This window comes from Zootoca vivipara, chromosome 9, assembly GCF_963506605.1.
Source record: "Zootoca vivipara chromosome 9, rZooViv1.1, whole genome shotgun sequence".
Lineage (NCBI taxonomy): Eukaryota > Metazoa > Chordata > Lepidosauria > Squamata > Lacertidae > Zootoca > Zootoca vivipara.
In genome coordinates this window covers 9987478-10003713 of record NC_083284.1, presented here as the reverse complement: position 1 = coordinate 10003713, position 16236 = coordinate 9987478, and the positions used below count along the sequence as shown (strand labels likewise).

The 16236-nt window shown below is 44.1% G+C and overlaps 1 protein-coding gene across 2 annotated transcripts; it reads left to right on the top strand.

Moving 5' to 3' along the window:
* Positions 1-1570: 1570 nt before the first annotated feature.
* On the top strand, positions 1571-14598 carry LOC118079079 (protein FAM47E-like). 2 transcript variants are annotated; one of them, XM_035103118.2, is made up of 8 exons: positions 1571-1726; positions 1965-2346; positions 6539-6702; positions 8557-8707; positions 11216-11413; positions 11651-11794; positions 13335-13412; positions 14418-14598. In XM_035103118.2, exons 2-8 carry the CDS (start codon positions 1978-1980, stop codon positions 14490-14492), a joined length of 1179 nt encoding a protein of 392 aa, XP_034959009.2. In that variant the 5' UTR covers positions 1571-1726; positions 1965-1977; the 3' UTR covers positions 14493-14598. The 2 variants fall into 2 exon arrangements, with proteins under 2 accessions (XP_034959009.2, XP_060134346.1); XM_060278363.1 differs by lacking the exon at positions 14418-14598 and having other exon boundaries at positions 13335-14263.
* The last annotated feature ends 1638 nt before the right edge of the window (positions 14599-16236 follow it).

The window sequence follows — 16236 nt, the reverse complement described above, 5'->3', positions numbered from 1 at the left end:
AGCCTCTGTAGTCGGCTTTCCCCATCTCAAATTATAGGTTATTTTCATTTATGAATCTCTTCCCACGAGGCCCCCCAAAGTGGTTTACAATAGAATTAAAGCCATATATAAAGCAGTTAAGTATATAAAAACAGTTAACTGCATACTGTACATGAAAGCAATTTTTAAAAACTCTCAAATACTACCTGTAGCTATCTGCCTATGTTTAAACCAACCATGGCTTAGACATAAAAGCAATTCAAATCCAAGACAGATGCCTGCTGGGATAAAGATCTCCGTTTAGAAAGCTTGTTGAAAGGAGAATGCCTGTAGCAAGTGCTGGAAAGACAATAGGGAATGTGCCCCTCTGATATATGGTGGGAGGGAGTTCCACAGGAAAGGTGGCCCGATCCTGCTATCGTGTGGAACCAACCTCTATTGCAGATATTAAATATTGCGCAGTTTGAAGCAACTGGAAGCATAAGAACTGGCAAGAGATAAATGGATGGAGGCAAGATCCATAGAAAGCAAGGCGGGTCTTTATTTTTCCTGTTGCAACAGAGTTCCCTCCCCTCCTTGCAAGGAGGTAGGAGAGACCCAGAATGATGGTGCACAAGCCCCTATAAAGACTTTTGGAATTGCCCACCTTGTACCCCAAGACCGCCCCCCCCAACATCATACATACATCACAGAAGGAGGCTGTCTCCAGCAGAAACTTGAGAGGGTTGCTTCTCTCCTGTCTGCCAGGATACCTGATAATGCCTTACTTGATTGCATTTTCGGGGTAGCCTGGACATGAGATGGTAAATACTTAGTTCCTGAATCTCTTACACCTATTGATAGTTTGCTCAGCTTAACAGATCCTTGCCAGACTGTTATTTGCAGGGAGATGTAGGCCCCTACAGTCCAAAGACAATGGGAAAGCTTTTTTTTTTGCATTTCCTTCCTCCTTGCAGAGAAATATTTGAGGTCAATTTGGGAGAGTCAAAATGGCTTCAGGATTGCTCTCCTGTACTATTTCAGACACGTGGTTTATATACTCATGTGTGTGTGTGTGTTTGCTTTGTACATTTATGGACCTTTATTCTATATTTGAGACCTTAGAATTATAGTAACACACCCTCCAAGTTGCACGTTCCTTGCAGAAATGGAGAACGTGAGGCCTCTGTCTCTCTCTGCTCTGGGTCCTCCTCTCCTAATTTTATGTGGCTGAAATGCACCCTTGAACTCTGATACAGTAATGCCTTGCTTGCTAGGATGGAGAGCAGTGCCTGTCTGGCCCCCCACATCTATGCTTGCCACACACACACCAATAGTTTGCAGAACCCCGCAATGCCCGCAGCCTGCGAGAGAATGTGGCCCTCATTCTGAGGAAAGTTTCCCAACCTGCCCTAGCATCCTGGGAGTGGAGCTCATGCCACCGTTCTCTGGATCGAGACCTTCAAGGTGTTTTCAGGTTACTTCCTTGCAGCATAAAAGGCGGGTAAATCCTCTTTGTCCGTGCCTGTAGAAAATTTGCTTCCGTGAACGAACCAGCTTGGCAGAATTCGGTTGCCACAACAACCAGGCCCAAACACACTGAGAGCACATGCTTAGCGCTGCTCAGTTGTCTCCTTTCTACCGGGAGGCAAAGATTTGCTGCTTTGTGAAAACTGTGAAGCCAGCCAGCCAGCCAACGTTTGATGCAATATTTGCACACGTCTTGGATGCCGGATTTTGTGTGGAATTTTGCTACTTTCACCTGCTGGTATGTATTCTTCTAATTGCAATTTTAGCTAAGAATAGTTGTAGTTCTAAGAAAACATACCCGGGTGTAAGCCCCGTAGGAATATAGCCTGGGGTTGTGTGGTAAATTCCATCTTTTTACAGTGTAAAGATAAGCTGCAAACTTCAGTTTGATCCTGCAAGTTTGGTGGTTGGAACATGGTTTTTAAAATTATTATTATTATTATTATTATTAACATAGTGCCATCGTTGTTTTCCAGATGCAAGAAGAAAATGCCCTTTAAATGTTTTCAAAAGCGTTCCCTTAACAAATCCGGGCTTTCGGATTCCTTAAATGGCCAGCGCTGGCGTTTCCTGAAAAATGGCTTGGACGATTTCAGGAGCGGCTTCCCTCCTCCTTGTGACAACATTGTCATCCAACGCCCAAAGGAGCTCACCCCTATTATTCTCCCTAGTAAACCTGAGGACCCGGGCAAAATGCAACAGAGGGCCAAAAGGATGCTAACCAAGCCCCAGACGAAGACCTCCAAAATCAGCCCAAATCTGCAAGCCAGAAGGGACTACATTGCTCAGATTGAGTATTGCCTTAGCCAGCACCCCTTAGCACTCTACCCTCACCTGGAAGAAAGCATCCCCCCAGAGGTAAGGTTCAGCATTTGTGCAAAAAGTATTTTTTTTTAATAAAACAAGTCAGCTAAGGCTGAAACAAATCTAAAGGGTTGTCATATGAAGATATGATAGCCAGGGCCGTCTTAAGCATATCCAGCGCCGTGGTGCAAAGATCCCTCTGGCGCCCCCCCCCTTCCCAGAGTTTCCAACCTTTCTTAAAGGGATGGAGGAGATGGGCAGCGGCTGGAGGGCAGCTCCTCTGGCGGGGAATAGGCAGAGGCTGGACGCAGTGCCTCCCAGCTTAGCTGGCCACTTTGTGCTGTGGTGGCCATGGCAGGCAACACACCGAGTGAGCGGGTCTGCGCCGAGCGAGCGAGGGCGCATGTGCTGCTCCCACTGAGCGTTGGCTCGTTTTCCCCCCTTTTAGTCTTCTGCCGTCCTGCAGAATTCGGCGCCTGCAGGCTAAAAGGGAAAAAACCGAGCCGAACCTTGGCAGGAGCGGCGCACGCACCCTCTCTCACTCAGCGCACTTTTTCAGTGTTCCCCGGACTCTCGCCTGGCATCCTCCAGAACCTGGCGCTGTGGCACCCTGCGCCACTAGCCTCTATGGGTAAGACGGGCCTGGTAGAATCATAGAGTTGGAAGAGACCACAAGGGCCATCCAGTCCAACCCCCTGCCAAGCAGGAAACACCATCAAAGCATTCCTGACAGATGGCTGTCAAGCCTCCGCTTAAAGACCTCCAAAGAAGGAGACTCCACCACACTCCTTGGCAGCAAGTTCCTGATGATAGCCATCTTCACATATCTTAAGGGCTGTCACATGGAAGATGGAGCAAGCTTCTTTTCTCCTGGTTAGGACTCGAACCAATGGCTTCAAGTCACAAGAAAGGAGATTCCCACTAAACATTAGGAAGAATGGGGAGGATTTTGATTCAAGTCACATAGAAAGGCAAATCTACCTAATGCACATTTTCTTCAGCAACACATGAAATGAAACCCACTCATCCTTTGACATTCACACAACACATGGTTAAACTACCATTCCCTGAATTTTGAAAACCAGTTTTCTGGACAAGCAATGTGTAGAAAAATGCATGTACTAGGTAATGCATGAATAAAAGTGGGCATATTAATGAAAGCAGCATGCAAAAATGCATTACATTAGGCAAAATCACATAGAAAATTGTATACATTAGGAGAAATTTAAAGCAAGCTGCTGACAAATATTAATGAGGACTCTTTTTTTAAAAAAAATTGCAAACAGATGTGGAAATGTGGAGAAGATTGGAAAAATAAGAAACAGAGAGAAAATAATCTTGACAGATATGCCTATCCCTAATTGTGACACAGGATATTTCCAGCTCACTTGTTTATTGAGCATGCATCCTGATCAGTTTGTGGGCAACTTAAATGACATTGTGTCAAAGCAGGCGCTATCCACACTTCCCATTGCCTTTTTCTATCACTTTCTTTCTTGCAAACAGTCTAGTCCTTTGGGGAAGTGGGATTGTTTGCAAGAGCTACAGATCACATTGAACTGCACAGCTTAAATTTGCTGGTATTTGATTTGGACGATGATATAAGTTATGTTCCTTCCTTCCACCCAAAGGGGCACAGGGCAGCTGAATGATAAAACACCTAATCACAATTTCAAGACAGGGATTGAACCCGGGACCTTTTGCATGCAAAGCAGATGCTCTACCACTGAGATTTCACCACTGAAGAGGAGTTAGTGAAAAGAATAATTTGCTGTGCACCACTGACATCATTTGCTATATCTCTCACCCGATACCAATGGGGGATTCTCTGTAAAATAAAAATGGGAGGAACTTCCCTTTTCTGGCTCTCACACCTCACAAATGCGGTGGGGGAACAGGGTTCTTACTGCAGGGGACTTTTACTGATGTTGCAAGGGGCATAACAGACCAATGTCAACCAGAAACTGAAGCCATCACTCCCTGGGCGCAGTTTGTGGTCCAAACTGAAAGGCCTTCATTATTCCCATGCATTTTTCTGATTTGTGTTTATAAGCATCAAAGGCCCAGCTCACAATGAGCTCTGTTATTTCTGATGCCTTTCTGAGAAGTTTCTATACATCTACGCTTGTTTGTAGAAAGACGTTTTGGCTGCTTCCAAATGGGATTTTCTTGTGGTCCTGCTCACATAGGCAAGTCTTTTCTTTTTCTTTTTGCAGCAACTGCAAAATGTTGTTGGCATCAAGATGCCAGCCTGTATTCCAACCCTCATCTAATCAAGGTTTACCCTTTCCTTGGAAAATCCCTTAAGTTACTTTTTTAAAAAGAACATCATACTCACGATATCCAAATGACCCTTGCATATACAGTACCAAGAGTCTAATGACAGTCCCGTGGCAGAATATCAATGTTTGGCAATTACTAGGCCCACAGTGACTAGAATAAAGATTAGGCATCCCTTGTTACACAATTGCTGATTTGATTCATCTATATTCCCCAGCAAAACTAAGAGAAGGAATTGTATGATTTTTATACTACAAATTGATTCTATTTCTTTAAAGACAACCAACCAAAATTCATACACCATGCTGGTGGCTGGATCTTACATTAGACAGGGATGGGCAGGGCCGGCCCTATGTGCAGGCTGGGTGAAGAACCAGAAGTGATCATCAAGCCATGTTAGTACATCAGGTGGGCTGCATCCTCTTGCTCTTGTGGTTTATGCTAGAATTTCTTAGAAGTGCTGTGTGTGGTTAGATCTTTGCATTAGATGTGCATACATGCTGTGCCTGTTTGCTTTCTATCAGAGGCAGAGAGATTTAGAATTGAATATACAAAATGGAGTTCCTCTTGCTCTTAGGGCCTGACCAGGATTATTCTGGCCCTGGTCATTGCCACCCTATAAAACAAGCCACAGCATATATCCAAAATTGGCCAGTGCAGGCTGAAATGGGATGTTAATTTACAAGAAAGAATAGAAAACGTAAGTCCTCAGCCATGAGGTGATTGAATGTAGTTCTTGAAGGAGAAGGAGATATATGAACAACATACAGTACAGTATTCAGAAATTGAAGCCAGTGATAACTAAAACTTGCAGTGTCAGACATAAATATAAAGCCAGTAAACCGTGGTATGATGAGGAATGTAGGAAAAAGAAACAAGAGCTAAATAGATTAGCAAGGCAGACAATTGGGAAATGAAACATGGGTAATAGAAATGGTGCAACAAGGAAGGAAATGCTGCACAAACAATTGCTAAAAGTAAAATGAGTGCTTCGTTGCGAACAACTTTGCCAAAAACTGGAACAAGCTGCAGTTGGGAGCGATACAGTTAAATTCTGGGCCTTAGTAGCATAAAAATCTATGCTATGGAAAGATGAGGTTGACATACATATTATGGCTGGTAAGTGGGAAGGTTTATTTTAAACAAGTTTTTAATTCACAATTTCTTAATGGCGAACTATATGTTGACATCTATTCCCCAGAATTGAATGAAACTGATCTGTGAACTCTTTTCAATGTCAAATAACTGATAAATGCATTGAAATTGTCCTACTAGGTACAAAACTGAAACATCCTGTTCATCAAGCAGAAAACATTGCTATGCATTAGAAGTGCCACTTAATTTCCATATCGTGGTTCCCAGGTCTATCAGCAGCCCCGGGACTGTCCCCACATGTCCTTGGTCCAACGCATGTAGGAGGTCACACTCCAGGCTTTCTGTTCTCATCTGTCCCAGGAGAGGGTGATCTAGCATTGATGACTCATTCCCATGACTCATCATAATACAGTGTCATGCTTGGACCACTTACTCTGGTAAGGTTCACACTGCCTTCCTCATCCAACCCTGCATTGGTGGTGAACTTCTATAAAATATTTCCTATGGTGATTCCCACATTCCCTACGATTGTGCATAGTGCAATCAATTCATCCTTAATTTTTAAAGAGAGTTGTCCCCCAGGGATGCCAACTTGAAAAAATATTGGGTTGGCCAGGTATATCCCATCTCACAAAATGATGAATGGCAGTGCTCAATAAGCAGCAACGTCCTACAACCTGTGTGCAAATTTTGTGCAAATAAGCCAAGATGAATGTAATGCATCACAGACAAAAATATAATATCCCCCCCAAAAAAAAATTTAAGGGGTATATGAATGGCTCAACGAGGGCTGGCTCAAATGTTGCCCAAGGAAGTCACACTCTTGTTCCATTTACACTGAGAAATTATTGCTGGCTGATTTTATTCTTAGCTTTTCAAGGAAGTTCTAAGCATCCTGGACCCAGAGATGCTTCCGATGAATGAAGACGTTGTTGCTGATGCTGACATTACACAGGAGCACCCAGTTCCCTCTGCAGTTCCGTCTCGGTTGGAGGACAAAAGAAAGAAGCAATCGCGGGCCAAGCTCATTGGCTGGTGAGTGTCAGGGATCACACAGCAAAAGAGCGTGATGGGTCACCTCTGAAAGGATGAAGGTACTGAAATAATGATGGTGGTAAGGTAAGGGAAACATAGGTATATAAACCAGAATTCCCTGAATGCCAAGATCCATGTTTGGGGCAGGTTCTCTCGCCAAAGGAGAACCCCAGCAGAGAATTAAAATCATGAAATAAGTGGCAAAGTAAAGTGGGGAAATATAGGCTGTTAGTCCTTTAAAATATGTCCTTGTGAGTTCCGAAACTTCCCTCTTCCCCTAGCATAGAAAAAACCCACATGTTAGGTAAGTTAAAATTGTTTACTTACAACTTCTTCCAATATTAGTTTCATATGCTTTTCCTTACAACAGTCAAGAAAAGCTGCCCAGGCAGTAAAACCTGGCTTAGTTACAGTGCTGAAAGTTCCTAATTGGATAGGATTGGAACTCAAGAGTGGCTTGTGAGAGCCATGTGGCTAAGCTGGAGCAACCAGTTTAGCCTCTTCACATGCTGAGCATTTCAGGCAGACTGAAGGGGAGCAAAGGCTTGATTGCCTAGTCCCTCCTAAGGTGAGTAAAGCCTGGCAGGACAGCATACTCTATGGTATTAACTCCTTCAAGCATTAATTAGACTTAAGCTTGTTGTTTAAATGAGGTTGGTTATCCCATAGCTGCAGCACCTGATAATGTGGAGAGCAAAAAAACAAGGGTCCGACTCCTGTGATACTTGAAAGATTATGGACTCCTCTAAATATCATGGTGATTTGTGCTCGAGATGCTATTAGGGCAGTCATATATTATTTCACTTTCTATCTATCTATCAATCATCTATCTATCTATCTATCATCTATCTATCTATCTATCTATCTATCTATCTATCTATCTATCTATCTATCTATCTAATCTACCTACCTACCTACCTACCATCTACCATCTATCTACAGTATCATAGTTTTAACCATACGCTGTGTGGAGAAGTCCTTTCTTTTATCTGTTTTGAATCTTCCAACATTCAGCTTCGTTGGATGTTTACAAGTTCTAGTAAAAAGTTCTAGTTCTAGGGACGTGGGTGGCGCTGTGGTCTAAACCACTGAGCCTCTTGGGCTTGCCGATCGGAAGGTTGGCGGTTTGAATCCCTGTGACGGGGTGAGCTCCCATTGCTCTGTCTCAGCTCTTGCCAACCTAGCAGTTCGAAAGCACGTCGGTGCAAGTAGATAAATAGGTACCACTGTAGCAGGAAGGCAAACGGTGTTTCCGTGCGCTCTGGTTTCCATCACAGAGTTCCGTTGCGCCAGAACCGGTTTAGTCATGCTGGCCACATGACCCGGAAAGCTGTCTGTGGACAAACGCCGGCTCCCTCAGCCTGAAAGCGAGTTGAGCGCCGCACCCCATAATCACCTTTGACTTGGCTTAACCCTCCAGGGTCCTTTACCACTTCCTCCTCCTCCTCCTCCTCCTCCTCCTCCTCCTCCTCCTCCTCCTCCAAGTTCTAGTGTTAAGAGACAGGGAGAAAAACTTTTCTCTATCCATTTTCTCCATGCGATGCATTTTTAAAAAAATATAAATTTCTATCATCTCGCTTCTTACTTGTCTTTTCTCTAAATCAAAACGCTGTGAGAACATGTGACTGTTTTTATGCTTTTAAAAATATTTTTCAGATGTTTTGCATTCTATTTTAAATTGTATTGTTTCACCACTTTGGCGTTTGCTGCCTTGCCCTTCCTCCTTGAGAGGAAGAGGAGAATGAAAATTTAGCAAGCAAGCAAGCAAGCAAGCAAGCAAACAAACAAACAAACAAACAAACAGGGGAATGGGTTGCACCGCTAATGGTTTCGTTCTGCAATTGCTTCCAACAGCAAGGATCCCAAAGGCAAGGACCCTTACAAGTGGTTCACTAAAACGGAAATAGCAGCAAGAGAGAGGGAGGCCAGGATGAATTATGTTCCTTCCCTCGGTGAGAATGTGAAACAAGCTGCGAAGGAGTTCTGCAGGTGGTTTGATTCTCTGGTGAGCAAAACAATCCCTGCAGGCAATCTTGCTGAAATGCCAGAAGTAGGTTTTATGCTACAGACTAATGTCCCTATGCTGCATGTGGGGGACCGCAAAAGCAAGGACTGACTTGTCTGTAACTCTGTGGCAGAGCAACTGTTTTGCATGCATTGCAGAAGGTCCAAAATTCAATTCCCAGCATCTCCAGGTAACATTGAGAAATACCTCCCTCTCTGAAACCCTGGAGAGCTACTGCCGGTCAGTGCGGACAGTATTGAGCTAGATGGACCAATGGTCTGACTCAGTCTTTCCTGTTGTGATTCTGTACTGGGGAAAGGTGAATCTGACAATTCCTGTTCCGCATTGTTTTCAGACCTTTTCATTCCATTTTCACATTAATCTGTGGGTTTTAAAATTACTCTCAAATTTGTATTTCCTCTCAGCGTATGCAATGTTTTCCTGCCAAAATCGATGCATTTCAACTTTAGCAAAATCCAGAAAAAAGTTTAAGCTCCAGTCTGAGGGGTGTCGCTTATCAGTTGGAGGAGGAAGAGAGGACGGGAGTGAGGAAAGAGCTGTGAGTGGAGGGCACCCCTCTTCCCACCCTTTGGAGCCCCTGGGAAGCTCAACAAATCTGTTGTAACTGGACCTGGGTGTGGAGAGGGGCTCTGAATGGGACACAATTGTGGGCAGCTCAGGGGCAGAGCAAGGACCGCCCTGGGTGTCATCACTGAGGGGGGTGACATTCAGCGTGCTGCCTGAGCGCGACTTCTGCCTACCCTGAGCTGTTGGGGGGAGCGGGGAGTTGAGCCACTTTGTCAGCGGCCTTTTGCCCCTCCCCCTTCGTTTTGACAGCCCCACACTCCCGGGCTGTTGGAGGAGGGGCAGGAAGGAGGCTGGTGAGCAAACAAGCAGAGGGTGGAGGGAAGGAGAGCGGCAGAAGCTTCCTCAGGTCATGACCCAAACCCTGTAACTCCCCAAAAAGCTCAACAACTTTGGCCAACCCTGCCCTAAAAAAAGCTCAACTCCTGGCAATGACAATGGGTAGATCACAGCCAATGTTTTTATACTGTGAGTAGATCGCAGTCTCTTGGGAGTCCAACTAGATTTCAATGTGGGGTGTGTGCTTGTGTGTAATAAGAAATTTTCTGCACCGGGTACCACCTGACCTTGCTACGCCACTGGGGCAGCTGAGGAAGCAACATCCACCTTGGGCCTGCCCATAGAAAACAAGTCAATAGTTTCAAATTAGGGTGGTGTCCACCTTTTCCAGCAGCTCTTCTTGTCGTGAGACTTTTGTGGATGAGCTCAGAGTTTGTTTGGACCTTGGCAAGAACCTAGAGGCTGAGAGGCTGTGTCAGAAGGAAAATGAATTGATACCGATTTTTATATTCAGTACCTTGGTATTAATGCAACATTTGTAGTCTGCTGTTACTTTAGTTTTTTGTAGACCACTTAGAGATATTTTAAACACATTAAGCAATGTATAAATTAAATAAATTATCTAATATCATGTAAGGAATTTAAACCTTCTCAAAGCATACCTGGGCTTTACCGGAGAATTTCTCTAGCGTTAAAGGGAAAAGGGAATCCACTTTTGTTTATTTTCATTCATTCATTCATTCATTTTTTAAACTGCTCTTCATAAAAACTCCCATCCAAGTACTAACCAGGCCTGATCCTGCTTAGCTTCTAAGATCAGATGAGGTTGGGCATGTTCAGGGTACTAGGGACTGACCCCTTGACCAGCACTGACAGCAAGCTTTGCAGGGATTGTCTTCACTAAGGAATTCCCCATAAATCTGAATCCAAACTGGGCCTGCAAGCTGCCAGTGTGGGGCTCGCCATTTGTCCCAATCAGCTGATCAGTGGGGAAATCCTTAGCTGCAGCTGATCCTTGACTGGTTGAGTTCTGAATCACTAGAAGCCCGAGCTTTTTGTAAGTTGCCCCCCTCACAAGATTTCATGTTGTTAATAAGAGTTTTTCTGCACTGGTCCAGTAAAACGATTGTGCTGCGCAGACCAGAAACAGTTCTCTTTGCAGAGCATTAAGCACAGCGGCTGGATTCTTGTTGTGGTAAAATCCTTGTAGCTTTGCAGCAGAAACGACTCACGGAAGCCCAACTTTCTACAGACAGGTTTACTGCAGACAGATAACAGAAACATCCCCAGAGCTTTCAGACATGACTGCTCCACACCCCACAGGCAAACAAAACAAATGCTTTATATATACTGAGCATCTTAACAACTTAATGACTTAACAACTTAAATCACATGACTTTGCCAATTTGCCAGCGTCTTAGGTTTAAAGCCCTAACAGTTAAGACCTAAAACTGATTCTTAAGATTCCTAAAATAAAGATAACAATTAAATGATTTTTTTTATCAAGCAATATTTACCAAGGCTAATCTGCCATTGTGAATGGCGGAAATATACTCGAGTTAATAAATATCCCTTTTGTTGGAATATAAATATTGATATGAATAATATAAATATATACCTGTTTTATTTGAATTACCATCCCAGGGTGGAGAGAAATATGACATTGATGAAGCCACCATTATAAGCCTCTTTGATACAAATTTCAAGACCAAGCCCCCGTTGTCTGGTCCGATATACGTTGAGGAGCTGAACTATTTACCCGCTGAGTTGCGGAAGTATGTAGGGATGCCATCTCCCCAGGCTACCCTGAAAAGCGATGCTCAGCAAGGTAGCCATTCCAAGGTAAGCAACCCTCGGGTTCTCATGTTTAGCCATCTTGCAATTGCCATAGTGTTCTTGGGATAAAGCAAAGAGCTCGGGCAAAGGAGTGCTTTAATCTACTTCAGTTGCATAGAACTGCGCTCTAATCCCTCTTGCAAAAGGGTGACAGTCTGGACTCTGGAGGCACCCAGTGTTTGAGATGCAGCTTTAAAAAAATGCAATTAGAGATGATGTTATTATAATATTATTATCATTCAGGGATCTTGTCAATCCAAGTCTGAGAAGACCAGGTATGGTGCCTGGTACCTGGACCCAAAGAGTTGGAAGAAACAGAAACCTTTAGAAGATCCAAAAGCAAAAGACAGAAGCTCCAGGAATTCAAAGAGAGCATTGGGTGAAAAGGTATTGCCAAATGTGTGTGTGTGTGTGTGTGTGTGTGTGTGTGTGTGTGTGTGTGTCTTCTTCTGAGTGAAAGACTCCGCATCAGTCATGCAGTCAATGAGAGAGTAACATTGGGATGTATAATAATAATAATAATAATAATAATAATAATAATAATAATAATATTTATACCCTGCCCATCTGGCCGGGTTACCCCAGCTGCTCCCAACAGATTTAAAAGCACAATTAAACATCAAACATTAAAAACTTCCCTAAACAGGGCAGATAGTCAGATAGTTGTTTTTTTCCTTTGACATCTGATGGGAGGGCGTTCCACGGGGCGGGTGCCACTACCGAGAAGGCCCTCTGCCTGGTTCCTTGTAACTTGGCTTCTCACAGGGAGGGAACCACCAAAAGGCCCTTGGAGGAGGACTTCTGTGTCCAGGCTGAGTGATATATATCACGTAGTCGTATGTAGGCATGCATGGTCAAACCAGGGACTTACAGTTAGCTGTCACAAAATGTATGAATACTGGGACCTTAGGATGAAAGGTGGGTAAAAATGATGATGATGTGCAAAATGGGACCAGAAAAGTAAATGCAAAGGCAGCGGCAGCATCTCAGCCACCTTGATAATAAATCTTGGTTTGATCTATTGCCCCCTCCTAAAGAATCCCTAACAATTGCAGATAAAGCTCTCCCCCTAGTGGACATAATTTGCACCTTTGTTGGCTGCAGCCACTCCAGGAGGACCTCAACAGATTAATGGCTATGTAGTGCCCTGTAGGTCCAAGTTGTTTGGGGCTTTGTAGGTCAAGATAAAATCCTTGCGCCTGGTTTGGTAGCTTATATTGGCATCCGAGGCACTTAATGCCAATGAACTTAATGGGAAATCCAAGAATACTGGGAAAATGTACCTGTGTTGCTGGTACAGGTACTGGTATTATACATGCAACACTTGGGCGATACACAATCATCTCTAAATTAATTCTGCATTATTCATCATACATTGTTTATCAAAACTTCTGAGAAAAATATAACACCTTATGCGGAAGCCACAGAGACTTACAAACTACCAAATCTGAAAAAAACTGTTGATCAAATATTTGAAAAACTAATTGGAATCTGATATCAACAGGTGTTTTTTTCCAGATTTGGTAGTTTGTAAGTCTCTGTGGCTTCCGCATAAGGTGTTATATTTTTCTCAGAAGTTTTGATAAACAATGTATGATGAATAATGCAGAATTAATTTAGAGATTATTGCGTATCACCCATGTGTTGCATGTATCATACCAATGGACTTAATGGGGGCTGTTGTGAATCATGCCTACTCTGACTGCATAGCCCTGCTCATAATGCTTCGTCTCATTAGGCCAGAGTTCTACTTCTTGGGACCCTGGAAACGCAGGTAATACATTTGTGTGTGTTTGCGCTCAGTCGAGGGGTGCGGGAGACGCAGAGGGGGTGAATAAGAAGAAGAGAGTTGGGGTGAGGGAAGGGAGGGAGGAAATGGTCTCTCAATGTGCATCTTGACATGCTTTGGTTTTGAATGACTTTCCAGGATATGGATATCCTGCAGCTTCATGGAACGTATGCTTTTAAGGAATTCCTTGAAGGAAAAGGCTACCGGATCCCAGATGTAAGGCTTGAACACACACGTTTATTATCAGTGATCAATAGCAAGTTCGGTTGCTCGCTTTCTATATATCGAGGCATTGTTTTGGAGGCCAGAAAAATGCTTCTGGAAACCAGTCCCTGGGAATCCCAAGTCAGGACAGCAGTATTTATATTGTGTTCATTAAATTCGTATACCGCCCTTCATCCATAGATCTCAGGGCGGTTCACAACATAAAACTACAATCTGAAAAACGCAAAATACGTAATAATTTCAAAAATTGTGCTCATCTCCTGCCTGAGGGCTTCTCATAAGCATCTGGTTCCATACTGGGAGAACAGGATGTTGGAACGGATGAGATTTGGGTCCAGCAGAGCTCTTCCTTATGAGGAAGAGGGCCTCATCATGAGTCGGACCTTTGGTCCATCTAACTCAGTATTGTTGACATCAGGGCAGCCTCCAGATGTTGATGAACTCCAGTTCCCACCATCCCTGACCATTAGCCATGCTGGCTGGCTCTGCTGGGAATTGTATTCTGGGGTGCAACATGTTGGCACTTGCTGGTCTATACTTAGCAGAAGTGCCAACGTGGCCCCATGACCATGGGTGCTATGCAGCATGCATGGCCCAGGCACTGAAATTTGTGGGTGCCCGGATCCTTCATGGGGAATTTTGTGGGTGCTCGGGCACCCAGAGCCCCAGGGAGTCGGAACCTATGGCTCTTAGGGTTTTCAAAGGGCGGAGGAGATACCACATTGGATTAGAGCAGGTGTTTCTCAAACTTGGGTCCCCAGCTGGTGTTCGACTACAACTCCCATCACCCCGACCACTGGTTCGGCCAAGGGTGATGGGAGTTGTAGTCCAACAACAGCTGCAGACTCAAGTTAGAGAAACACAGCATTAGATTGTAGCCCCACCAGCCCCTTCCAGATGGGAGTTGTAGTGAAGAGGTGTGAAAGACACACTACAAAGAATAGTGAAGAGCTCCTTTTAAAAAAAACAAACCAAAGTGTGTGTGTTTTGATCCAGTTCTTGCAGCAGATGTTGGCTGTAGAAGAAGCAGCTGGACCAAGAGTGGGAGCCCCCGAGACGCTTCAGGAATGAACTTCAGAGGTGTGAAGAGCCCATAGAAGATTTTGCATCGACAATGAGGAATTAATATAAAAGCTTGAACTTATCAAGAGGAGGCCTAAGTGAGCGTGGGTTTACTGTAAGCGATTGCTTGGCTGGGTTGAGGGAGGTGTGGGGGTGAGCATGCTGGTTGGGGGGGGGCAACTGGAATTGAGGTTCAATAGCAGGGAGCCGGAGGTGCAGGGGGGGGCAGTGGAGTTGGGGAGGGAAGAAGGAACCGGGCAGAAGATTAGTTCTGGAAGGTGGGGTGTCGTTTTGAGGGTTTTCACAACAGCACTTAAATTGAAAGTGTTTTGTACTAATTAATCTTTTTTTATTTAAGGAATCCTCCTATTGGGCAGGTTACAGTCATACCTTGGGTTACGTATGCTTCGGGTTGCGTACTCTGCAAACCCGGAAGTATTTTTCGCCGCGCTTGGGGTCTGTGCATGCACAGAAGTGTTCTGCGCAAGTCGCACATGCGCAGAAGTGCGATATCGTGCTTTTGCACATGCGCAAAATGGATGCTCGGGTTGCATACTTTTCGGGGTGTGAACGGCACCCCAGAACGAATTGAGTACGTAGCCCGAGGTACCACTGTACTACCATTTTACTAATAATTTTAATTATCCTCCTCCCCCAAAACTTCCAGCAAAACCTTTCTGAACACTTTAGAATAGATAGACAGACAGATGATAGATAGATAGCATTACTGAGATAATTGCACAATTGTGCTTAAATAACAAAACCATTTCATGGTGATGAAAAGGACTGAGAGTTGGGGAAATGACCCCAGAAATGGTGGATTTTAGGTGAACGGACCCTTCCCAACTTATGTGGCTGCATCAAGCCCGCTTGTTTGGGCGAAATGCAGCAGGCCGTACATGCAGGCGAAATGCAGTAGTCCTGCTATAGTGTTGAAAACCAGTTGCAATTCCGCTTTGCAGTTTAAAGTAGAAACGACAGTGATTAGGTAACCACAGGAAACTACTGCTAAGGTCTACTACTGCCAAGGAGCTCAAGGTGGAGTACACAGTATTCCCTTTCTTCATTTCATCCTCACAATAACCCTGTGAGGTAGCAAAATAAAAAAATTCCTTCAGTAGCACCTTAAAGACCAACTAAGTTTATATTTTGGTATGAGCTTTCGTGTGCATGCACACTTCTTCAGATACACTAGAAACAGAAGAAGAAGTGTGCATGCACACGAAGAAGTGTATCTGAAGAAGTGTGCATGCACACGAAAGCTCATACCAAAATATAAACTTAGTTGGTCTTTAAGGTGCTACTGAAGGAATTTTTTTATTTTGCTTCGACTCAGACCAACACGGCTACCTACCTGTAACTAGAACCTGTGAGGTAGGTTAGGCTAAGCTCCAAAGTCACCCAGTGAGCTTCATGGCCAAGTGGGGATTTGAATCCTGGCCTCCCAGCTTCAAACAGAATGGCAGATTAAGTTTATGGTGCAAAACAAGGTAGCAACAAAGAGGACTAATTGTCATAGCTGCCAAGTTTTCCCTTTTCTCACGAGGAAGCCTATTCAGCATAAGAGAATTTCCCTTAAAAAAAGGGATAACTTGGCAGCTATGCTAATTGTGCATGTCAAAAGGTGTAAACTGCTAGTTGCTTAGTGTCCCCAAAATGCTTTAAGGCTGTAATGCTTTTGATTAATTTACATTAAAATGCCTGCATTGCATTTGAATCCTTTGTAGTGACCTCTCCACTAGGGTTGCCACCT

Coding starts and splice junctions, on each gene's coding strand:
- LOC118079079 (XM_060278363.1), top strand. CDS start 1,978: ATGCCCTTTAAATGTTTTCAAAAGCGTTCCCTTAACAAATCCGGGCTT. Junction 8,708..11,215: donor GCAGGTGGTTTGATTCTCTG/GTGAGCAAAACA, acceptor TTACCATCCCAG/GGTGGAGAGAAATATGACAT. Junction 11,795..13,334: donor AGAGAGCATTGGGTGAAAAG/GTATTGCCAAAT, acceptor ATGACTTTCCAG/GATATGGATATCCTGCAGCT.